Source organism: Elephas maximus, chromosome 22 (assembly GCF_024166365.1).
Source record: "Elephas maximus indicus isolate mEleMax1 chromosome 22, mEleMax1 primary haplotype, whole genome shotgun sequence".
Classification (NCBI taxonomy): domain Eukaryota; kingdom Metazoa; phylum Chordata; class Mammalia; order Proboscidea; family Elephantidae; genus Elephas; species Elephas maximus.
Window position 1 is genome coordinate 55,294,477 of NC_064840.1, and position 25,903 is coordinate 55,320,379.

Sequence of the window (25,903 nt, forward strand, 5' to 3'; positions counted from 1 at the left end):
ATAGTTACTCAGTAAATATTTGCTGAATGAATCTGCCCTAAATGGGGGAGGGAGGAGACTAAAATGATACAAAATAATGGCTTAGTGTTGTGATAAAAGTCTGTCAATTTTATTAAAAGCAGATTCCATTTCTTCACATAGTTAAGAAAAAAATTTTTTAAAAAAGATCCCATTTCATCAAATTATTTCATAAGCATTGAGTCAGTGAGACTGTCACTGATAAAGACATGTACAAAGTTAGCACCACACTTGTATAAATGCAGATAGCCACAATGACCTTCCCAGTATGTACATACTCCCTTGACACACACTCACACACACACATACACATATATTTAACGGCTAATAAATAACATTTAAAGCCAAAGCGTCTTTTACATATATAGCGAAGTCTTTAGAAGCCAGAGTTCCCAATGCCACACACTGATCTGATCAGTCTTGTCTCAAATTTATGCATCTTTTGTTAAAACTCAAATGCAAAAGAAATTAATGAATTAACAATAAAGGGGGATGCCAACCACAAATCACACATCATTTTATTTTTTGAGAAAATTCATTCCATGTCAGCTAGTATCGATTATATTTGTCCTACACATTATATAGGCAGGACCATATTTCTCAGATAAAAAGCTGCAGCTCTGGCACCTCGGAAACTATTTCTCCCCCAACGTGTTACAATACATCTCTTGATTGTTTGCCTTCCAAATCATGCAGAACGATGATAAGCATGTGAGAATCTTTATATATGAGTATGGGCTCAGATATCCACCCACTTTCACAGTTCAGGTTCCCAACAATAGCCTCTGAGATATTTGACTTCTTTATCATTTGATATTAACATATAGAAAAACATTCTGAAAATGAGATCTAGTTTATAAATAATTGTTCACTCACTCTCAATTAGTAGTTAAAAACAGTAACAGTCCTTCTGGCACTTTCATGTAGCTATAGCAATTGAGGACTCTGTGAGTTGCACATAATGGTTTATACATGCGGTCTAGGAATATAGCCCAGTAACTTTTCTACCTCTTTATTTTGTAAAAATGGTCCGTGTGTAAAATTTGTCGGAATTGAGACGACACAAAATTTGACTTTGAGCACACATTTTCTTGTTAAAAACCAGAAAAAAAAAAAGACAGGCTTGAAGTATGACTAAAGTAAACCTAACTGAATAATAATTATTGAATATGAAATGCCTTCAAGTTGATAAATACAATTTTAAATGTCTGATAATAAAACTATGGTACCATTTTCCTTCGCTACAGTTCAAATTATATGTCAGCTGAGGGTTACAGGTATGTTTTAAATATCTACCCAGAGAACATGATTAAAGTGTTAAAGCATAATCCTGAGACAAAGAAAAGAAAAGGGGAGGGGGGAGGGATTAGGCAATAAACTGTAAAACCTATTAAGAATTCATTGATCTAAGTGTTACATCTTCTTTAATTGTTAAGGTAATTGCGACATAAGCCAGCTGCAGGGAGTGTTTAAAGGTTCAGTGCTTTATCAACCACGTCCTCAGTCCCTCTCTCCCAGTCACTGGTTAACTGGTTAATTTCTGGAACACATCCCAGTGGCAGGAGGAGGAGAGCCAATCCAAAAAAAAATCAGGTATTTTTACTGGTAAGTAAATGGCCAGTCTCATGGCCATTTCTGACTCATGCCACAGAAAACAATTCTCTGTATCCAGACTTGAAGAAAACTTTGGGAAGGCATCAGTTCAGAAAATCTACAATTCCAATTAAAATATGATGTTCTAATCAATTTTAGGCTTTGTTTAAATATGCCTTGTGAAGGAATCTTATTTTTTCATGGGCCCAAACAATTTTTATTTCTTAATGTAGGAAGATGCGCTATTTGACCACCATATTCCTCAAACTGAATTAACCACCTTTTAGTATTTGAGACTGTCTCCTAAAGAACTAATAAAGGTAGAGCTGGCATTAATACTCAGGAAAATCCACTTTCAAACACCCAAAACACTGCGCATCTTCTGTAAAAGTTACTTCATTCACTTCATTCTTCACAGAATTCATGCTCTGTTCTTCTTTCTGTGGGCTTGCCCAGTTTCTGAGAAAAAGCAGGAGAAGAAGGGCAATTTATTTCCTGCTTATTGTTTTACAATCCCTTCTCCTCCCCCACCACTTTTATGATGAAAAAGTACTCAACTGGAAGTTCAGAACAAAGGTTGTGAGAGTAAGCCCAGGGAGATGGGGATAGTAGGCCAGAGAAAGTGGCAGGTTTCTAGGAATGAGAGACGCGCTAACATCTATACGCTCAAGTCCCAATATGGAGTGCCATTTTCAGAAAAAAAAAAAATTGGATCCAAATGGTTTCAAAATTTAGGAGGGTTTCTTACTTCTAACTTATCAAAATAAATGTTTCTTTTCTCATGGTATGTATAAGACTACTACTAAGGAGATAATAGAAGATGAGAATGAGAACCTTTGATTAATTTACTCTGGTCACAGAGAAGAAAAACTACAGGTTAGTCTGATTCATAATTACCTCCTAGATTATATTCAGATGCATAAAAAAAGGCTGACTTTTTTATGCAAAAAGTACTGTTGTCTCAGTACTGTATTTTTATGCAAGTATTTTTAATGTGTGTTATGCATTTTTTTGCCAACCACACAACCCGTCATGCATTATTCTCCTAGGTGTGTAGGTGCACTGTTTGCAAAAATATGGTAACCTTATGATCAGATCAAGAATGTATCATTAGACTTTCTCAAATGAATTCTTATAACATATAAATAATATGACTAGAAATACTTTAGAAACAGCCACAGTTTTCCCTAATTTTCTGGTTTTGCTTTTACCTTCATATACAGATTTGGTTTTGGGTTTATACAGATTTAAAGGTGTGGATAATTTTGGAAGAATGTTTGTACACGTGTTTGTATATGGTTGTTGTAATGTGAATACATACGTATGAAACTTCATATAGAGGTACTAAAGCGAAGGTGGAACTGCCTCGGATTTGTAATAAGGAAAAACAAAGCAATGGACCTCTTAACAGAAAAGTCTCCACTTAGATAAGAGTTTAATTATTTGGCCTGGCTCAATACCAGTAACAATGCTCCATTTCAATTCTATCTTGAGTGACCTTATATTAATGTATTTTTGTTTTGTTTTGTTTTTGGTCTAGAAGACCTCATCTTGTCATTCAAAGTATATATGCCTTAATTTCCTTTTTTAAAAAAATGAAAAAGATATAAATATTACATATGTATAGATAAAACCTGGAAAGATATAAACCAGAATGTTATTTGTGGTTGTCCCTGGGTGATAGTGTCACAGTAATTTTATTTTCTTTGAGTCTATTTATTTGTCCTAATCTATCCATGCAGCCCTGGTGGCGCAGTGGGTAAAGAGCTTGGCTGCTAACCAGAAGGTCAGCAGTTCAAATCCACCGGCTGCTCCTTGGAAGCCCTATGGGGCAGTTCTACTCTGTCCTGTAGACTAGCTATGAGTTAGAATAGACTTGCCGGTAATGGGTTTTGATATATCCATAGTGGATCTGCACAAATTATATTATAAATAGAAATGAAAAAATTGAGATAGTCCACATAGGGTCTTTAATATACTTTTCCTGAATATGCAGGTTTATAAATATAACTAGGAGAAGAGGACAGGCTTAAAAAAAAAAAAAAAAAAAGGCTTAAAGCAATTGCTTTTTCCATTTCCAGATGATGCTGTGACCAGCCTTCCCCATTGTTCCTTGTGTCACTGGCTTATATTACATGATGTAAGCTCTCTCTCCTTCATACCTATAACCCATTAGCACTTGGCATCTGGCAGAGGAACGAGTGGAGGTATGAAACTGCCATATCCAGGGAATTCAGCAGGGGAGTAGAGAAGGTCACATGCTTAGTCTCCACTTAGTACTGACGCTCTGGAAAGATTCAGCTGCCAGCTGCCATGTGGATTAGCCTTAAAGGTCAGGTAGGAAAGAGCCAAGCAGTTGTTTTGAGATGGAAAAGAGAACAGTTTCCTATACTCTAACTCCGTGAGCTGCCATCTTCGGCAGTTTTGAGATGGGTACTTTGTGGTTGCCCCTTTGGCTTCCTGTCCTGGGATCTACTGACTCTTGGATCATCAATGCTGCTGCAGCTGGTGACATGAGATATTTTACTCCCCTGGATCTATCCTGGGTAGAGTAGCACCCCTGGCCACATGACAATTGCTAAACTTGTGTCATAGCCCAGATGCATCAGTGAAAGGCAAAAATGACGATTTAGTGGTAGTTCAAAAAATAAAATCTAAAAAGTGGACCTGGGATGGAAGGGAGTAGGCTGAGAAAAGAGACAGGAAAAAACAGAAAATAAAAGGAAGCACTGCAAAAAGCAAACGGTGGTTTTGATGGCGCCCATGTGGAAAGACCATCTGCAGGATCTGATCACAAATGACAGTGTAGTGATGAGGCTGGGTCCCCACCCCCTCTAAGCGCAGGCTCAGGATGCCAGGAGAGGTTGGCCCCTGACGCTTACCAGCAGACTTTCTATTCAGAGACCTGTCATAGCATTTCACAAACACCGCTGGTGCCTTTCCTTTTTCCAAATAAGACACTTTGTTCCGGGAACAGAAGATCACCCTGTAGAAGAAACTGGATGTGAGCATCACATGTGGAATCACAGAAATGACTTTTTGAAAATGTGTGCTTCGAGAGGGGAGACAGCGCCTGCCTGGTCTTCTTGGGGCACCGGCTCTTAGGACCCAGCCACCATGCTGAGAGGAGCCCCAGGCCACAGGAAGAGGTCATGTGTCAGGGACTCAGCCACAGCCTCAGCTGGGGTTCCACCTAACAGCCAGCCGCAATTTGTCAGCCAAGCAATTGAGCCAGTTGGGAAGTGGACTCTTGAGCCCCAGTTGAGCCACTTCAGCTGACGCTGCATGGAGTAAGAGGGAACCTTTCCTCCTGAGCTTTGCCCAAATTGTAGATATGTGAGATAAATAAATTTGTATGGTTGCTTCATGGTACTAAAAAAAAAAAAGTGTGGTGGTTTGTTGGGGTGTGTTTAAATCCTACATAATTGTTCTAGTTAATTTTTTCCCCCACGACATTGGTTTCATTCCCCAGAACGTATCCGCACTCTCCCCATTTCTGCCTTAGGTTCACCATTTCCTTTTGTCCTGATTTTCTACCCCTTCCCGCCTTCTTATCTTTGCTTTTGGTCAAATGTTACCTTTTTGATCACATTTGATTGTTCATTCTAAGGAGCGCGTTCCTCTCGGATGTTATTGTTTACTTCCTCGGCTGTTCTATGGTTTGGCTGAAATCTAGCTAATTTTTTGATATCTCCAATAATTAACAGCCAAGCGATTCTGGTCAGCAACACAGCTGAATCAGAAGGGCCATTTGAGGGTCTGACCCATTGCTCAGCAACAGACTTAGTTACTCAAGCTAGACAGGCATAGATAGACAGGCTGAAGCAGCCTGAACATCATAAGGCTTTCACCAAGAGATGTCAAGGATCAAATGTACCAGCTCTTAGTATCTGCATTAGGGAATCAGCCATCAACTGGCCCTGCTACAGGAACAAACGTTCTACGCAGCCTTTCCGTTCACAACATGTCTTTTTGGCCATAAGCAAATGACTAAAGAGATAGTATTTATCAATACTAATTTAAGGAGTCATTTTTATTAACAATGAAGCCATGCTAAAGTTTGCAAAATCCATGTACAGCTAGTATAGAAGTTTTAAGTCCTATAAAGCTCTCTATGAAATTCATTTTATAGATATATGTGGCATGGGCCGGGGGTGGGGTAAGGAGAGACAGGAAGAGATGAGCTTGGTTTTAATATTTGAATGTCAAAATAACACTTCTGAGGTTTGCTCCATAACAGTTTTGTGCATGCAGAAACTGCTCAGTGAGCAACCAGAGAGGCCTGACTTTTAATCCCAGCTCTCCCTCTGAACAACTTCAGAGCTTAGGTTTTCCTTCCATCATATGTAGAAATACTATTATTTCCCAGTATCCTAAGAAAAGAGTAACAAAAAAACAAAACCAAACCCACTGCCGTCAAGTCGATTCCGACTCAGTGACCCTATAGGACAGAGTAGAACAGCCCAATAGTTTCCAAGGAGTGCCTGGAGGATTCAAACTGCTGACTTCTTGGTTAGCAGCTGTAGCACTTAACCACTACACCACCAGGGTTTCCAAGAAAAGAGTAGTCCTAGCAAATTCTAGATGTAATTATCTAGGTCATCTGGTATTAAAGTCAAGACTGACTTCAAATTCCCCCTGAATGTTGAAGGCTCCTGAAATGGCATCCCTCAATACGGCCAGTAATGAGAGTTTAAAGTGAATGGAGACCAAAAAAATGAAATTAATTACTTTTTTTGAGTCTCTCCTGCTTTGACTCTGATCTTGTCAATAGCAAATGTAGGGCTGCTCCACCAGCGTGACCAGCTGAAGTATGAATCACTGTTCCATTTGAGTTTCATCATAAGCAATTCTCCAACATCCACCTCAGTGTAAATCAGGAAGGAGTAGGTCTTATTTGTGGACACTTCAGGCCTGAAAAAACAGTCAACATGTTTGGTTAGTTCTGAAAATCTTTTTTTTTTTCTACCAAGATGTCAAGAGCTTTATTGTTTGGGAGCTATTTAAAAAATGCAAAACATGTCCAACAAAACACTTGAGATGAATGTCAGTGGCATTTAGTGTATTTTACAAGACATTCACCTCCTTTTAATCTACTCCAACTTGCATTCTAACAATGTGAACTATTAAGTACAATTTTTAAAAGAGAAAACAATCCGCAAGCCATCATTCAGAGGCATTATTTTCATTTTTGTGTATTCCTTTTCAATTTGTACCAATATGTGAACATATTTTTACTTGATTGCATGCAGTCCATACTCAGAGTCTCTTATTCTTTGTTTACTTTATATTTTATCTTGCACATTTTGCCAGGCTTTTACCTAAACCAAAAAAACACCAGTGCCATCGAGTCAATTCTGAGTCATAGTGACCCTACAGGACAGGGTAGAACTGCCCCATAGAGTTTCCAAGGAGCTTCTGGCAGATTCGAACTGCCGACCCTTTGGTTAGCAGCCATAGCACTTACCCACTACATCACCAGGGTTTCTGGCTTTTACCTAGCCTTTAATAACTTAAAATAATAATAATAGTATATATATATTTTAATAATTATCACTTTGAAAGGCTAAACTGATTTTATTGGCTTGATAAACCACAGTTTACTATTGCCTTTATTGGATACTTACTTTGTTTATAATTTTTGCTATTACATGTACCACGGCAATGAACATCTGTTGCCACACCGCTTTTTAAAATTTTTTCTGTTCATTAGATTAGCTTATATGTAATAACATTTGATAGTCATTGAAAGCTGTAGCCATATTGCCTTCCTTACCTAGAGGGTTCTGTTAATTCATGATGCCTCTAGTGGTGTGTGAAGGTACCTGCTTCACAGCCTCATTTCAAACCAAAAAATACCCAAACCCCTTGCCTTTGAGTTAATTCCGCCCCATAGCAAATCTGTTGGGCAGGGTAGAGCTCCCCTGTGGGGTTTCCAAGGAACCGCTGGCAGATTTGAACTGCCGACCTTTTGGTTAGCAGCTGAGCTCTTAACAAGTGTGCCACCAGAGCTCCTTAGCACTGGGTATTTTAAAAGGTTTGTTCATTTAGTAATGATAACATGGCATCTTAAAGTTGTCTTAATTTTGTATTCCTGTGATCAACAGTATGCGGCAGTTCCACTCTGTCTTATAGGGTCGCTACGAGTCGGAATCGACTCGACGGCTCTGCTCGACGGCACTGGGTTTGGTTTTTTGATCAACAGTGAAGAGTAACACTTTATCCTGGGCTTTTTACTATTTATATCCTCTATACACATTGCAGGAAACCCTGGTGGCACAGTGGTTAAGAGCTACCGGTGCTAACTGAAAGGTTGGCAGTTCGAATCCACCAGGTGCTCCTTGGAAACTCTATAGGGCAGTTCTACTCTGTCCTATAGGGTCGCTACGAGTCAGAATCGACTCAATGGCAACGGGGTTTTTTATTCACATTGCAAGGAGCTCTGGTGGCACAGTGGTGAGCACTTGGCTGCTAACTGAAAGGTTGGTGGTTCGAACCCACCATCTGCTCCGTGGGAGAAAGCTGTGACAGTTACTTCCATAAAGATCACAGCCTAGGAAACCCTATGGGGCAGTTGTACTGTGTCCTATAGGGTTGCGATAAGCCAGAATTGACTTGATGCTAATGGGTTTCAGGTATACACATTGTGTTTATAACTATAGAGGGATTTCTTATTACTGTTTATTTTTTTAAATGTCAGACTTTTCAGGGAATTGAATTGTTGTTTTGTTTAAAAAGAGGAGCAGTGGTGAAGGCGTTCAGCTGCTAACTGAAAGATTGGTGATTCAAACCCACCCGTTGCTCTGCGGGAGAAAGATATGGCAGTTGGCTTCCGTAAAGCTTTACAGCTTTAGAAACCCTATGGGGCAGTTCTACCCTGTCCCACAGGGCAGCTATGAGTTGGAATCAACTCAATGGCAGTGGGTTTTTGGTTTTGATTTGTTTAAAAACTGTACAAAGGAAATAAGCAGATATAAAATAACGAGAAAAGCAAAATGGATAGCAAGTGAAAATAAAATGAAATTTGAATTTTTTTCTCAATATGAAATATGAAACAGAAATTCCAATTTCTTAAGCTAGAGACTTGTTTTCTAGGTGTCCTCCTCCACTTCTATTCAGACCAGTGGTTAGGCACAAAGCAGTGCCATGATAAGTACCCATGCTAGAAGGGACCCATGCGACTACTCACAGGGTGACAGGGATGTTCTCACTCTCCGCCAGTGTGCCATACAGAGAGATTTCGAATACCTGGTTGGTCTTCGTTGTACTTTCAGTTCCAGAAAAATGTATCTTCATTTGGTAATGGAAGACTGTAGGGGAGGAAATTGGAACAAAGGCTCATCAGTCTTTATGGAAACACTACCGACCCCAAACAATGAGACAGCTCAAAGCCATACTAATAACCAAAGAGGAAGTGCACACACAAGCCTATTGGTGGGCCTCGGAAATATTTCTTCACATCTGTACAGTGTCCACTTTTAGGAAATTAGGACCTTGAATTCCACATTTCAGAAAAGCGTGGCTGTAGTGGATAGAAAACAAACGAGTGTATCTGAATTGCCAAGCAGTCCTAGAAAGCAGCCATCTTTGAAGTGAGAGCAAATTAAGAGGTCAAAACACCCAGACACTTTCTCCATGAACTCGACCCATCCTTGGCCACCTTGTCCCTTAGCATCTGTACCAAGCATATTCAGCATCTGTTATTGTGTATATCTGACCTCCTGAACTGGCCTGTAAACTGCTTCAAGCCCGAGGCTCATGCTCTTTGTCTTTATTTCCCCGTTACCTGACATAGAGCAGAGTAGCCTGTGCACAATAAAATTTGTTGCACTGAGTCACCCGTGAGGCTGGAAGGAGCACCTCTGGAAACAAGTATGTGAAATTCTACGTCTCCTCCCTGCTCTTTCCCCCAGCCCCACCAAAAACCCTGAGTAAATGGGGTTGTGGGGAGGTTAAAGGGATAAGAAAGGCAGCAAGCTTAAGACATCGCTACTAAAGGGCCAAGAGAAATAGGGTTTGGGGTTAAATGGAGCCTTTGCAGGTACCATCACAAGCCAGAGCAGAAGTTAGGACTGCTGAAGCACCAGAATTCAGCTCAGTGTCTGCGGCGTTCCCCCACAAACACTGACCAAGCACTGCGCTGGCACCACACAAGATGCCAGATGACAGGCGAGGCCTATCTCTGTGTACTCTATGCACAAGCTCCCTGGTTCTGAGAGCCAGGGAAACGATGGGTTCCCTCATTGGATAAAAGGTTTCCTTGAGCAATAGGGACTCCAAAACCCCATGCTACCACACGTACCTCTGCAGATACAAACAAACCACCTTATAAATGGGCACCTAGATCAGATATATTTTACCTTGGGAAACTATTCTTTAATATCATCCCATCCCTCAGGCTTCTACTTGGACTCCATGTAAGCTGACTTTTTTAAATAAATCTCACCAGATTTATCTGATTACCTCTTGCCTGTTTCCTCTCCATTCCTGTAAGTCTTGTTCTAAGCCCGATCTCAAGTTTGAAATGCAGCCATGAAACAAATTATGACAAAACGGAAATAGCTTAGAAATATTTTAGAACTCCCCTCCCACGGATAGCTGCATGTTAAAATACAGGTGGTTCTTGCTATCATCTAAAGCAAACTTTGTTGTTGTTGTTAGTTGCTGTTGAGTTCATTCTGAGTCATAGAGATTGGCAAACTATTTTCGCAAAGGGCCAGGTAGTAAATATTTTAGGCTTTGTGGGCCACACAGTCTCTGTGGTAGCTACTCAGCTCTGCCAGGGTAGCGTGAAAGCAGGCATAGGCACATGTAAACAAATGCATGTGATTGTGTTCTAATAAAACTTTACTTACAAAACATTCCATGGGCTGGATTTGGCCCATGGGCCATAGTTTGCTCAGCCTTGACTGAAAGAATTAGCTTCATTTTAACTCTGAGCCTGGTGCTGATGGACTAGTCTATCCTAATGGTCACAAGTAGAGAGGAGGGTAGAAAGGAGGGGCAATAAATAGCATTGTGCAGGCTGTGCATTGGGGCCATGGTGGCAGCGGGAATTAGGAGCTACAGTACAGTGGATCAGCGAAACTCCCTCTCTATCAACACAGGCAAGGGCTTCAGAGTTAGTGACATTATTTCATTATCTCTGTACTGAATAGACAGAATCATTACATGTGATGTCATGTGCACGACAAAAAATAGGACTGAGTTGATTTTCCTTATTTGCAACATTTTTTTTTTACAGCCTACCTTTATAGGGCATCTGAGAACGAGTCTTCAGGTACATTTTGCTGTTTCTCTTGGTTCTGACTTTATTGATCTCATAGCCCAGGTTGTTGCAGCGGTTCTTTCTGCAACTCAAGCAGAGCCCCTTATCAAAGGCTTCTTTTGAATTGCAGCGGTAGGCCTTACTTGGGTTTGCTTCATTCAACAGGGAGTCAATGAAGAGATGAATGGAACGCTCATGGGAGCACTTCACTAGCTGGTCCACGTCTAGGGGAAGGCAGACACCAAGAAAAATTTCAACTCCGCTCAAGTCCACAACGGGCATTTCACTGTGCATGCCTAAAATACTTTAGGTATAGTGTTAGAACGAAAAGACCTCAGGGTCTATTCCTGTGAATCTATGACTATAGGTCCTATTTAAGCAGGTGACAGTTGCTTACCTACCTTCAAGAGTGTCAAATTACAAGTTCACAGGTAAATTTTGATTTTTCTGCTGTCTTATATTTATGAATATGTTCATGAAGCCATAGTAATTGACATCCCAGGTAAAAGCTGATTTCTTCCAGTTTATTTCATCTTTCTCTTATGTAAGGAAAGAAAGCATCTAATGCTTCAAGAAATGCACTTCCAGAAACCACACCATAAAGGACATAATTATTATATGAATAGTGTTTCAGCATAGATACTATATATAATTAAGAGTGTGTCCCTACTATATAAATCACAGGAATAATCAACAAGGTCATAAGAGTGGATCTATTACCGTAAGCTTTTATAACAATTGAAAATAGTAACATTATGCTGTAAGGTCTATGTAACGTGCACAAAAGTCCTGATCATATTGACTGTAGGTAGGTCCCAATGTACTATAAAGTACGCAAAAAAAAAAAAAAAACCTGTTGTGGTCAAGTCGATTCCGACTCATAGCGACCCTATAGGACAGAGTAGAACTGCCCCATAGAATTCCCAAGGAGTGCCTGGTGGATCCGAACTGCTGACCTTTGGTTAGCAGCTGTAGCACTTAACCACTGCCCCACCAGGGTTTCCAAAGTATGCAAAGGCCCTTAAAACAAACAACAAATTGAACACAAGCAACGTGCTTATTAAAATAAATATTAAGCTAATATCAATTTTTTTTTTCTTCTTAAAATTTTGCAAAACTTACTGCTGAGGAATGGAGATTTTTTTCTGATTCGCATGTCTCTTAAGAAGGCCAACTAATTAACACTTCTTTTATGCTCAGTAAAATTTAAAACTCACTCCACTGGCTTTGCAACTACAGATAAAGTTTTTTTTTGCTGTTGTTGAAGGCAGTGGCGTTTTTTTCCTGCCTAAAACTCACCTTTACTTTCTCTTGGTTCTGCAAGTACAATACTGAATGTAGTATGCCAGTTACCAGTTGCCGAATTGACTTCAACTCATGGCAACCTCATGTGTGTCAGAGTAGAACTGTGCTCCATAGGGTTTTCAGTGGCTGATTTTTCACAAGGAGACTGCCAGGCCTCTCTTCTGAAGCACCTTTGGGTGGTGTTGAACCTTGAACCTTTCAGTTAGCAGCTGAATGCGTTAACCATTTGTATTACCCATGGTATGCTGTTGGCTGCCATCAAGTTGATTTCAATTCATAGAGTCCCCCATGTGTGCAGAGTAGAACTGCTCCAAAGGGTTTTCAAGGCTCTGACTTCAGAAACAGATTACCAGGCCCGTCTTCTGAGGCCCCTCTGGGTGGGTTCGAATCACCAAGCTTTCGGTTAGTAGTTGAGCATTTAAATAAAAGATACAATGGTTTTCTGTCTGAACACAGAAGGTACTAAGACTCTGCCCATGTTGATTGTGATGGAATTCTTCTGAAACATACCTTGGCCAAATGTGTAGATTAACAGTACATCCTCTGTGGGTAATGGATAGGGCAGTGGGTCAATAAGAGTCAAGAACAAAATTCATGTTTCATTCAGTTCAGATCATATTTACCTGCAAGACCTTTCTCTGCAATCACTCGGATAGCTTCCCCAATGTTACAGCCTGGTTGAAAAGCGCCTCCATTAGGGTAGATGTCAACATGCCCTATTGGTTTCTGGATTCCAATGCTTCGGTCAGGTGATCCTCTGGTGAATGTGTGTAACACATCTACAAAATCTGCATCATCTGGAGATAGGCGACTTGGAGCTTCAGCATACTCGAAATTAGGTCCAGCTGGGTCTAGGCCTTAATGGGAAAAAAACAAGGCCCCACAGCTTTTACACCCATTTTTAGTCCCCATTAATATCACGTTAGCAACCCATTGCTCTTCATTTGAATGCAATTGGCAGACATTTAGATTTTATTAGTTCCTATTATACTAATTGGATATTTAAATCACTAAGAGAGCCATAAAAGTAGACTAGAATCCATCTAAAATGGATTTATGCCTCTTAAACTAGCCACGAAATAGCAATCTTCACTTGGGATAGCTTGATTTCCTTTTGTAAATTATTTCTGACTTGGTGGGAAGATCTTTAAACAGTGGTGACTTTCTTCTCTTTCTCTACACATGCCAAAGCATCTATCTACTACAACTGGCATAGATGACTATCTTCCTTTTTCCATACTGCGTCTGGTGTTGGCTTTTCTTCATTTCTCCCAGGATCCATGTGAGAGGTGACATATGCGTAACACACTACCAAAGCACAGTGAAGACGGAGGAGGAGGGAAACAGGGTTCTTCTCAGAGAAATCTGTGGGTTTTCTCTGCTTAACTCCATGCTCTATTTCTGTGCTAATGCCAGGAGATAGTAAGCCCATGAAAGCAAAAAAAACCCAAAAAACAAAAAAACTGAAACCTGTTGCCATCGAGTCCATTCCAACTCATAGTGACCCTACAGGACCGAATAGAACTGCCCCACAGGGTTTCCAATGAGTAGATGGTGGATTCGAATTGCCGACCTTTTGGTTAGCAGCCGAGCTCTTAACCACTGCTCTACCAGGGCTGAGAGCAAGGACCTACCTATATTTTATCTTACTCCTGAAAAGCAGCCCTATTAGGAGATATCTCCTAGAAGACCACCATACACATGCGGGTATTTAACAAACACAGCCCTGATTCTCTTTGGGAATGGCAGCCATCTTGATCGACTCTTCAATAAGATGAATCACACTGTTTTCTTACCAGTAATTCTGTTGACCTTCTTATTGGTCAGGCTTCCTGCAATGCCAGCAGCATGGGCTCCGAGGCTATAGCCCAAGAGGTGAACATTGTTTGGAGGATAGTTAAGTTCATCCTTAGGAACAGAAAAAAAAAAAAAAAAAGTTCTTACAGACCTTTGCAAAAGATCAAAACTAAAAAAAATAAAATTTTTATAAATAGGGTTTTCAAAATGTAGATAATACCAAAAATTATGTTTATTTTCATTTTGTGTTACAGATAAGAAAGAAAAACATATACTCTATGCAGAGATTTTTCTCTTTCTTTCAGAATGGATTTAAATTAGAAACTTTCCCCAGGTATCTGAAATTATACAGTATGTATATTTAACTTTATCCCATTATTTCCTATTCTAAATGCTCTGTATCACTTTACCATAGCCAAGCAACAATTTATAATCAGAAAATATTACAGTGGGAAAGGACCACACACACGTGGTCCATCCACCTCATTTTACGTGAAAGTCTGAGGCCCAGGGAGGTGATCTGATTTGTCCAAGTTCGCTTGCCTGGTTAGAGAAAGAGTCAGGAAAAGAACCTTTGTCATCTGATGGCCAGTTCCATGAACACAGTTTATTTTTTACCTCCAATGATTTGGTTTAAATAATTTGGCCTTGTCAGAGTATTAGCTTCCTTTCAGCCCTAAGACACTTTCCAAAAGTAATTTTTCAGAGGATGGTCTCAGAGAGCCAAAGGGGATAAAACCACCAGCCAAGGTCAAAACACCAGGCCCTTCGTCACTTCCTAACCTACACACCACCCTTGCAGTTTTCTTCCTTCCTTAATTCCCTCAATCTCCCAGACCTCAACAAAAATCTGGATCCTTAGTCCACATGAAACGGTAAATACCGTTATTATTTTTGCTGCAGGAGCCCTACTGGCACAATGGTTAAGCACTTTGGCTGGTAACCAAAAGGTCAGTGGTTCAAACCCACCAGCTGCTCCTTGGGAGAAAAGACCTGGCGATCTGCTCCTGTAAGGATTTCAGCCTAGGAAACCCTATGGGGCAGTTCTACTCTGCCCTATAGGATCACTATGAGTCGAAATCGACTCGATGACACACAACAACAGCACCGTTTTTGTCAAAGAGATTGGTATTCTAACAGGGGTCAAAGTCAGGATAAAATTTCCATGTGGCAGCCAACTGGGGAAAAAGGATTTGGCTGATTATGGCATCTTCCCTCTGTCCTGAAATAACAACCTTTTGTCTGTTCTGCCCACGTAGTTTCTGACTTTAGCAGATCCATTCACTGTGAAAATATCAAAGGACAAGGCAGGGCAAGACTATGCCTTGGTATTATTATCTTGTATTCATACTGCTTTTGGCCAAAAATGTCCATGCTGACCTTCTGAAGATTTGAACTATCCTGGAAAATGTCTATAAAAATGTCTATAGTTATATTGAAAAGGAAAAAAGACCAGCCACCTACCTAGGTTTAGCCAAGAGATCTGTTTTGGACACATCCATCCAGTCTTACCTCCATCCAGTTGATAAACTGGGCCACGTCCTTTCCCACCAGCTTGGTGTGGCCCGCAGACACAGGGTAATGATGCTGGGCCCGTGACAGCCAGTCTACCACAATGACATTGGAGTCTGGTTCTCTCTTGTACAGGGCCGCCACAAGCTTGGGCACCCAACTCTCATACATTCCTGTCACCTGAAAAAAGATGATACAAGGGTTCTTAAAATGCCCAGCTACAACTTGTTATAGATACTCTGGCCCAATATACCTGTGTTAAGTGGAAAAAAATTCACCAGGGAGCCCAATGGCTCAGATGAAAAATCAGACCTCAGAAGAGTGGCCCGAGACTGGTGCCTGCCCATCTGAGGCAAATTTGAGTGATGAGCTTGGGAATGGCAGATGGGGGCTTACCACATTATCAATTTAAAAGGCATGTTTTATAAGTTCAGAAAAACATCAATAATTTGACTACTAGGAGGGAAGATCAGTCTGAATGAGTTAAACATCTCAGAAGAATTATGGACTATTTTGAAAGATTTTAGTTTAATTACTTTCAATTAGGCTAATGAATGTTTCTCAACAGAACTGTTTTGGGGACTGTGAATGTATTCTTTTTTTTTAATGAAGAGTCTTTTACTACAACATTTTATGTGCTAATGGAAAAAAATAGTTTTAAACATATTAATCAATCCTAACAGAAAGTTTGTTTAGCAATTTCTTTCTTAATAGATAAGAAAATGATTAGCTTTAGCTCATACTTCTTCACAATTCTTTCAGATTCTTAATTATCAGAGTGCAAATTAATGAGGTTTAACTGCAAGGTTGGCAGTTCGAACTGACCAGCCACTTCACAGGAGAAAAATGGGGCAGTCTGCTTCCCTAAAGTTTTATAGCCTAGGAAACCCTATGGGGCAGTTCTACTTCGTCCTACAGGGTTGCTATGAGTCATAGTCAACTAGAGGGCACACAACCACAACACTGATAGTCACATTTCTCAAATGATTAGGCTGGTCCTATTTGGAGATAAGCAGCCTGCCAAGTGTAAGTCTTTGCTCCTTGTTAATAAGGACCCCAGAAGTCAAAGTTAAAAGAACTACGGGGCCCTCATATTAACTCTATTCAAGTAGAATTTTAACTTAGGCTGTCAAAGAAGAGACATTGGACACCTTTGCAAAGGTGCATCCTTTAAAATAATCAAAACGCAATAAAACAAAACTGCAGGTTGAAATTCCAGACCATTCTGCCACGAACTTGTTCAAGGTAACAACCTGAGCTAAAACCCCAAATCCACCCACCACCAATATGACCTGACAACAAGTCATACTGTAACCACAGTAAAGGTGACGCAACTATGTCCTCCCTAGACAAAAAAAATTTGGAAATTCATGCTTAAGGCAGCTTTTCAGGGAAGACTTGTATAAGCCAGATTCTTCTCAGTGCAATTCCAATAGAAAAGCAGAAGTCTTCGATTCCCAAACCAAGGGACTTCATTTGGATCTTTGATCTTAGATGGTGGTTTCTTGCAGAGTTATGCTTCTGTTTCGTTGGATCTATCTTCTAAATGAAAATCATCAAAACACTGCTTTTAACTTCACTCCCAACACTAACAAACTGCACAAATTTTCACCAACTTTATATTTTCTTTGGTGGAAAAAAAAAAAAAAAAAAGCAAAGCTGAGACTTGGGAGAACTTGATTCCCGTCCTAGTTTTTCCACCAATTATATCTATGAACCTAGTTGTTGCTTTAACCTTATCAGGCCAGCTATAAAACAAAGGAGCCAGATTTAGATGACCTAGAAGTTACCTTTTATCTCATAAATTGCTGCTTGTGGCCATTCTCAAGCTACTTGCAGTGATAAAATGCCAGCTCTCCAGCTATTCCAAGCATGAAGAGAAAACAATGGTGAAAAGATACAAAGATGATGCTAACCCATTCGAAAGTTATTAAAACCTCCTTTGAACATACGTCAGTAGGCTGCTTCACGTCTGGATACAGCAGAGTTTTTGAGGGAATCAGGTGGTAGACCCACCTAGAGCAAAGCCCTGAGGAATTGGTCCTGCCTCCCTTCTCCACTCTTCAGGGTTGGTGTGCAGACCACCCTTTGCAACTGCCTTTCAAGCAGAGGTGTATCTACAGAAAATTGTGCCTATGGCAAGCACTAAAACTGTGTCTGTGCAGGGCCCTAGTGAGGGTAACAAGCCACCAGGGTCAATCTCTATTTTGCACCCACCCTCACACCCAAGATGAATAGATGTTGATAGCCAAGACAGATCAGAAGAAATGCCTTCCTTCCTCTTGTCTGGCTGTCTCAGCCAGGCACCTTTCATATTTATGGCACCTGGGAATGTCATTCTCTCTGGCACCCCCTTGGACTTGTGCCTGGGGATAAGCATCCCACCCCCTGCCCCCATGCCTCTGTGTCTACCACTGGGTCCTATGGGTTTAATAGAAACTGCTCAGTGGTGTTCTCACCCCACCAAGTGGCACCCAGGGCACATGGCATACCTGCCATACCTTAGATCCATCTCTATAATTTTCATTCTTCCACATTTCAGCCATGGGTGAGGACCTTCTACTTCAAATCCAGCAGAAAAACCTTGCTTGTTCTAGGCCCCCACTGTTAGTTCTCACCAGATGTTTCCTAATGAGGCAATTGTTAAAAGGGCAAGTAACCCAACTTACTTCTTCAGTGAGACTTTTATCAACTGCATGACAATGACTCGAATCCTTTCTTTTATAATTCGACATAAAATACTTGTGTAAGTAACCTCAAATAAAGGAGTGGAGAATCCAAGTACCACCTTCCTTAACTATGAAAAGTTCTTATTTCTCCTAAGTGTTTCTTCTGTGCTTCCCTCAAACAGGGCTATTTTTTAAAAAAAAAATGTTGATTCTCAAACACGCAGTTGAACTGAAGCCCCACCCTGCCACCTGCATCATGTGCTGAGACCCGCAGGGCTGGGTTAGTTATTACATTGACTAACCAGCTCTGTGCAATGAAAACTCAGTCCCACAGCCTGCGGCCTAGCCTCTGAGCCTAGGCAGTCAATGGCACCTTTTCATAATGTGGGTTGGTGGTGTCAAGGGGAAGTACTCAGGAACCTGTGACTTCAGATTCCAGGATCCCCCACCCTGGGCCAGAATTGCCTTTATTGAAGTTGAAAGCAAAGCCATTGGAGAATAAGCAGAGGTACAAGACATAGAAACCCATCAATGAGCTCCCAAAAGCCAGAGTCAGCCCCTCTGGATGCCTGGTCTACCCCAACCCTCTCGTTCCTAAAACACCTCTCTTACCGTCCAGCCGTGGATCACCATGAAAGTTTTGCTGCTATAGTTGAAGTGGCAGTTAGCCGCAGATTCTGTCACTCCAGGAATAAGGTGGCAAGTGTCCTCAACTGTATCTTCAGGGGTCCTAAGGGCAAATTTACTTTCGATGTCTCTAAAATCTTTTCCTCCTGTAATTTCTGAAAAGGAAAAATTGAATAGGAGGTTAATTAGAGGGTTGTTTGCTTTTATTTTCTTGAATGTTGTGTTTTAGGTTCACAAGCAACCATCACCAATGATATATTTTTTTTTATTTTGTCGTTGTTGCTGTTGAGAATATACACAGAAAAACACCAATTCAACAGTTTCTACATGTACAATTTAGTGACATTGATTGTGTTCTTTGACTTGTGCAAACCCTCCTTTTCTGAGTTGTTCCTCCGTCATTAACATAAACTCACAGCTCCCTTAGGTTCCTATCTAATCTTTTGAGTTGCTGTTGTCAGTTTGATCCCATATAGATAGATCTTAAGAGAACACAATGCTCAAGGCAGACATTCTGTACTGCTTAAAGTATTGTTTGGTTTTAAGAAGACTTCAGGAGATCGCCAATGGTATTTTTGTTTCTTAGGTGTTTTAAAAAAGTGCATGTGGATTGAAAAAGAACAACTGATCCTCCAGGGGTGACCACAGTTGGCTGAGTGGGTTCAAACTGCCAACCTTTCAGTTAGGAGTCCACAACAAACAGTTTGTGCCACCCAGAGATCTCCATATAGTAAAGCTGCACTCAGTCTATCCACCAGAATATGGTCTGCCACTGATCTTATTTAAAGGCGCAGGTCTGCCTCCCTTTGCCCTCCTAACCAGAAAGTACTCTGGTGGTCTTACTATTTATCTGATAATACAAATAAATATTGCAGAATTCTAACCTGATTCTGTTTCCAGTGACCAAGAAGTTTTTATTTTTATTATTAGAAAGTGCTTTAGGAAGTTTAAAATGAAATGAGTTTCACCTTCTCCCACTCTTCCCCACCTCAAATAACTCACACCTCTTCCTAACAACCTTATTTTAACATGTTCAGTTACCAGTCTTTTTAAAGCAGTAATAATCTGGACAACCCAGCAAACAGAATTTGCCCACCACCTATCTGCTTAGTTGGTATTTAGGACAACTGCATCGTACAACTCCAGAGGGTACTGTTCATGTTTACTCTATTTTTCCCTAGAATTATGCAACGTGATTTTGAAGTGGCTAAGAATATTCTTTGAAATTACTAAAGCTGGCTTTGTATGGTTCCACGAGGTGAGGAGGGAGGAGTTTATTCAACTCATAGATCCCCTATCCAATTATAGGTATGGCTCACTAAGAGCTCCAATTTTCCACAACTAACATTATATACTTCCTCATAGTAAAGTAGGCTAGAAGTCCAAATTTAGGGCATCAGCTCCAGGGGAAGGCTTTCTCTCTCTGTGGGCTCTGGAGGAAGGTCCTTCTCCTCAACCTTCCCCTGGACTAGGAGCTTCTCCTTGCAGGAATCCCAGGCCCAAAGGACATGCTTTGTTGGGTCCATAGTTTGTAAAGAAAAATAATAGGAAATTCTTACGTTCTCATATAAGTTTGTACTTGCAGATTTCCTTTTTTTTTTTAAATGTCACTTTATAATGGAAATGATTTTCTCATTTTAAGCTACAGGTAGCATAATGCAGCCTTTTGACAGGAATATAGTGCCACTCTAGTGGCATAGTGGTTCAAGTGGTTAATTGCTATGGCTGCTAACCAAAAGGTTGGCAGTTCGAATCCACCAGGCACTCCTTGGAAACTCTACGGGGCAGTTCTACTCTGTGCTATAGGGTCACTATGAGTAGGAATCGACTAGACAGCAATGGGTTTGGTTTCTTTGGTTCTATGTGCTAGTGGCATGACAGATAGGCACTCTGCTGACTGAGAGGCTGGAGGTTCCAACCCACCCAGAGGCTCTGTGGGAGAAAGACCTGGTGATCTGCTCGTGTAAAGACTATAGCCAAGAAAACCCTATTGGGCAGTTCTACTCTGTCACACGGGGTCACTAAGAGTTGGAATTGACTCAACGGTATCCAACAGCAGTACCATGTGCTATGTAATGCTATGTGAAGGTTTTAATTCAATACTGGTTCTATATATGAAATCATAAATTTGCACTTAGTCAATCTTTCCCTTCTCTTTGGTGTTCTGACAGGACTTTTCACACTACCAACGTTGCAACACCTCAAGGATGCCTCAGCATCCTAAACATGAAGTGCTTCACCTTTACGGTTAACTCTGTCTATTATTAAGGTTAAATTTCCACCCTCTTGAATCGACTCGATGGCAGTGGGTTTTTTAGTGGGTTTGAAAAGATGGATTAAGTAAAAGGTTGGGAGATGTGTGTTAAAAGCGCCCAGTTGAACTAGACCATCAAGTCTCAAACTAACACCACAAAAGTCAACGATTATCTAGCTAACAAGTGCTTTATTTGTGTGAAGGCTAGATAAAGATGGGGACTCTAGTTTGTCTGTTACTTAAAATGGTGGTGCTAACTCTCAGGCTATTTTTTTTACCATAGCTAACTCTGAAAACCATTTTTTTTTTAATCAAAAGGTTGGCAGTTCAAATCCACCAGGTACACCTTGGAAACTCTATGGGTCAGTTCTACTCTGTCCTACAGGGTTCCTATGAATCGGAATCGACTCAACGGCAGTGAGTTTGGTTTTTGGTTTGGTATATCTTGACGGCACTGGAAATATCTCCAATGAAAGGCTATTGAGAAGCTCTAGATTCAAACCCATTTACCTATATTTGCCAGTCCTTCCAAAAAGTATGATTTTTCCATACTATTTTCAAAGCTTCTGTAAACTTTTATATGAACTCACATTAATCTCAGCCAGAGTAGCGTTGTCCCTACTTGTCTGCCTAGAAACAGCCTTAATGATCCAAGAAAAACATATAGATGAGCCTATGTGTGTGTGCCATGAACATGGTGGCTGAATTAGATCAAGTGTGGCCACACCAACCCATTTTATCTTCTTTGTTTCTCTGTTCCATTCCACTGACAATTAGTAGAACCTTGTTCTTTTATTCAGTAAAAAAGTCAAAATCACCAAACTACCTGGGGTTCAGTTTGATCATTCTAACAGAATAGACAGAGAAAAGCAAAAAGAATAAGTAGCACAAGTTTAAGTATTCATTTCCAGTAGAAGCACACACACACACGTGAGTGTGTGTGTGTGTGTGTATATATATATATACACACACATATATACACCAACCAACCACTGCTGTCAAGTCCATTCCAACTCATAGCAACCCTACAGGACAGAGTAGAACTGCCCCACAGAGTTTTCAAGGAGCGCCTGGTGGATTTGAACTGCCAACCTTTTGGTTAGCAGCCGTAGCTCTTAACCACTATGCCACCAGGGTTTCCATATATATATATATATATATATATATATATATATATATATATACCCAAGGTGATCCATTTCTTCTTTCCTAGTATTTTATTTCCCTTACTAGTACCAACTAATGCTTGTTGAGCGCATAGATGGCATCCTTACACACATTCTTAAGATGACCACAAGAAATCAATATACAGCTATAGAGTCAAGGGAACAATGGCTGCTCAAAATAAATCTCAAACCCTTAGTCTCTATGTAAGCTGGAATCAATCATATTCCTCCTTCAGAAACGAATAGAGCCTCCAACTTTTCAGTGGGAAAATGTGACAAAAACTACTTGTGACAAAGATTCCCTCCCAGGTTAAAAAGCCTCTGTTGATAAAAGTAACTAGTTCACTCAGGTCGTTGTTAGGTGCAGTCTAGTCGATCACGTTTCCTAGTGATCCCACGTGACAGAGTAGAACTAGGCTGTAATTTTTATGGGTGCAAGACCCATGGAGCAGCTAGGTGGGTCTGAACCATCAACCTTTTGATTAGCAGCTGAACATTTAATCATTGTGCCACCAGGACTCCTTGTTCACTCAGGTAACAAACTATAATTAGTGACTAGAACTGTCTGGAAACTCTACACCAACAAGTTTTCAAAAAGTTTTACACTTGGAATATTTGCTGTCTTGAAAGTTGAAAAATGCATTATGAGTAAACTCCCTAACGGTATCTCTATTCAGACCTGGAAAATGATACTCGTGTCTTGAACAGTTTTCTTACAGTGTGTGATCCGAAGTCCTCATCAGCTACCATCTTGATTGCAAGAACGTCCTTATTTTCAATGGAATGGAATGCAGCTTTTGTGGTAATAATGTGGGACCAGGTGGTGATCAGAGAAGAAACTAACAGCAAAACATTGTATGTTTCAAGACCCTTACTTGAACAGTCTGACATAAGAAGTCAGTAAACTGGATAGCCCTATTCTCCTTAGGAATAAAGTAAGAACGGAAGACTGAGCTAAAAATAGGCTGTTTGATAGACAGTGAACATTTTTCACTATAACTCTTCCCCGTGCCTGCCACCTTTCTATTCAGCTATTAGTCAATCACTCCCTAGCTGAGCTCTAATAGAAGGTGACATCTGCTATTTTGTTCTCATTACCCATCATGCTTAACTCAGACGTCACCCTGGAAATTCACTGTGGCCAGTCAAAGGGAACTGCAGCTATTGAGCACTGACCCTTCTGCTCCCTCTCCCAGTTCTTCAAGTTTCCTAACTGGGTCCCTGAAGAGATTGTGGTGGCTCCCAGAGCAAAGAGCCTGAGGGCAGGGCCTCATATCCTCATATTCTTCTTGGAAAGAAATAGAAAATGAATAAATACAGTCAGAGCCCAGAGAAAGTGCTGCCTACCATTGCCCACACATGTGTCTTTCTCACTCTGAAATTCTTACATTCCTAGGTGAATTCATTTAGAGGAGAAAAGCAGAGTGAAGCAGCTATGATGGGAGAGGTGGATGTACAGGGAGAGTGAAGGGTGGGAGTAATTTAACATCTACTTACACATCAGGAAACCCTGGTGGCACAGTGGTTAAGAGTCCAGCTGCTAATCAAAAGGATGGTTATCCACCAGGCGCTCCTTGGAAACTCTATGGGGCAGTTCTACTCTGTCCTCTAGTGACAGATTCAAAGGCAAAGGGCTGACTTAACAAGCAATGCCTCCTTTAGTAATACATTTTCAGCCAGGGAAGGCACGTGTTGGTTAAAATCCAATTTAATTACTTAAGTGTCCACTTGAATCAAAGATTGAGAATTAGAGAGGCCTCAAAGAACTTCCATTCTGGTCCATACTCCTCATTTAGGGTTGAAGCAGCTAAATCCAGAGAGGCTGCAGTGACCTGCCCCAAAATTTAGGCTCGTGAACCTCTAATGCAGGATAGCAAAAACTTAAAATGTGGATGGCATAGGTTTGCGTGTGTTTTCCGGCAAGCGTAACCTTGTACTACGTATATACGTTCTGAAATGAGAGCTTGGAGTTCATTCCTTCCATCTTCGCGGACCCTGGGAACGCTACTGAGAGGAACAGACCACTACATATGACGTTTAAGACTTCCTAACTGAACCTGCAGTGTTTTCAAACCCATCTGACAGAAAGATAATGGTAAATTTTTCCATCAAATGTAGCTTTCATGAAATCTCCTTTTAAAAAAAAATCTAACAATAATTTTATTTCACAAGTCGGTGCCGATATAAAACCACCTTTCAGCTGCAAAGTCGTGGGTAAACTCGACTATGACTTGAACATCTGCGGACGACGTGCCATTTGAGAGTACATCCAACAGACACTGACCCAACTGGAATTCCACGACGGAAGAGAAAAGAAAATGCTGACTCTTTTATTACTTGCTAAAAAAAAAAAATTTTTTTTTTTTTTTTCAGTTGCCTTCAGAGTTGCTATTGTACTTCAGCTGAACCAAGGTTCAAGTTACTCAGACTGCCTTTACCGTGGGCAAGGCTTGGGCTGGACACTCCTGTTCCTTGCGATAAAGAAATTCGCATCTCGCTCTAAATGTCTTAAAAGGCGTGCGAGCCCGCGGCGGTAACGGGGGTTCAGCCCGCTGCCTCCCCGCGGTGGCCAGGAGCTCCATGAGTTCGCGGCCGCAACGCCAGGCTCGGCGCCCAGAGCTAGCCCCAACTCGCACACGAGGGGAAGGAAACTGAGTGCAGATTTAGCCAGAGGCTGCTTGTCGCTACGCTACGTTTTCAGGAGGGTCAGCCCTTGGCTAGATTTTCTCGGCGCTAAGCAAAGCGTGGGTGCATGGAAGCTGGAGAGCTTCCCGGGCGTCCTAACGCGTGCGGGACGCAGCGTCCCCAGGACACCGCGCCACGTGTTCCCCTCACTCATTCCAGAGCACAAGGGTGCCTTGCGCTTTTAAGATGCAGACTATGCATTTACCCCCTCCCGGGGCCGGCTTCTCCAAAATAAGGGGCCACTTTCTGCCCGCGCTCCCACAGGAGCGGGCTGAACCTCTGCCGCGGCCAAGCCGGGGTCACCTTGGCCCGCGTGCCTTTCATTCCAGGGCCCCCAGAGCGAGGAAGTTACTGCCAGTCACCCCATCCGGGCCCTTCCCTTCCTGGTCCCGCCCTCACATTCCCCACACCCTCCCCGGCTCTGCGCGCGCGCCCCGGAATACCGCCGCTGCAGCCGCCCAAGTGCAGGGAACAGCGCGGGAAACCAGGAGAGAAGGAAAGCGGGAGCTGAGAGCCCCCCAGCGAAATCGGAGGGAAAATTTCCCCTCTACCCCTCCTGGGCCCCACCCAGGTGGTCCTACCCGGGTACCAGAGCTCGGACGGGGGAGTCGCCGGTGTTCCTTCTCAGCCCCTTCCAACTTCCTCTTTCCCATCCTTAGAGCGTGTGCTAGTGGCCAAGGAGCAGCATCTGCAGGTGTAGGACGAGGCTGCGCGCAAAACTTACCTTGGGCGGCGGTCACCCCTCTGTGAGAGGCGGGCAGACTCTGGAGCCACACGCCCAGGGCCACCAGGAGCACTGCTTTGCTCTTCATCTCGGGACGCGTGCCTCTGTAGTAGCCTCACGGCACAGGGGGGCGCGCGGGCGGACCAATGTACTGGTTGAATCCGAGGCCAGAGAGGGCTGGAGCCGCGGTGCGGCGTGGGGCAAGTCGCCCTTTAAAGAGATGGGCTGGACAGCTAGAAGTGGCAGATTTCCTCGGAGGAGGAGGAGGAATTGAGTCTGACACTG

At 41.7% G+C, this 25,903-nt stretch overlaps 1 protein-coding gene across 2 annotated transcripts; it reads right to left on the bottom strand.

Moving 5' to 3' along the window:
• Positions 1 to 123: 123 nt before the first annotated feature.
• Positions 124 to 25,903, bottom strand: LPL (lipoprotein lipase). Of its 2 annotated transcripts, none has more exons than XM_049866471.1 (10): positions 25,619 to 25,903; positions 18,775 to 18,944; positions 15,494 to 15,673; positions 13,981 to 14,092; positions 12,808 to 13,041; positions 10,861 to 11,103; positions 8,801 to 8,921; positions 6,343 to 6,525; positions 4,494 to 4,597; positions 124 to 2,070 (listed from the first exon to the last, which is right to left on the bottom strand). In XM_049866471.1, exons 1-10 carry the CDS (start codon positions 25,704 to 25,706, stop codon positions 2,033 to 2,035), a joined length of 1,473 nt encoding a protein of 490 aa, XP_049722428.1. In that variant the 5' UTR covers positions 25,707 to 25,903; the 3' UTR covers positions 124 to 2,032. The 2 variants fall into 2 exon arrangements, with proteins under 2 accessions (XP_049722428.1, XP_049722429.1); XM_049866472.1 differs by lacking the exon at positions 25,619 to 25,903 and adding an exon at positions 25,476 to 25,607.

What these genes read in the sequence shown, in the direction of transcription:
- LPL (XM_049866471.1), bottom strand. Translation starts at nt 25,706, where the DNA reads ATGAAGAGCAAAGCAGTGCTCCTGGTGGCCCTGGGCGTGTGGCTCCAG. An exon ending in TGCAGAGAAAGGTCTTGCAG is followed by an intron (nt 11,104 to 12,807) that starts GTAAATATGATC and finishes GCCTTCCCCTAG; the next exon opens with ACGTGGACCAGCTAGTGAAG. An exon ending in TCTGAATAGAAAGTCTGCTG is followed by an intron (nt 2,071 to 4,493) that starts GTAAGCGTCAGG and finishes GCTTTTTCTCAG; the next exon opens with AAACTGGGCAAGCCCACAGA.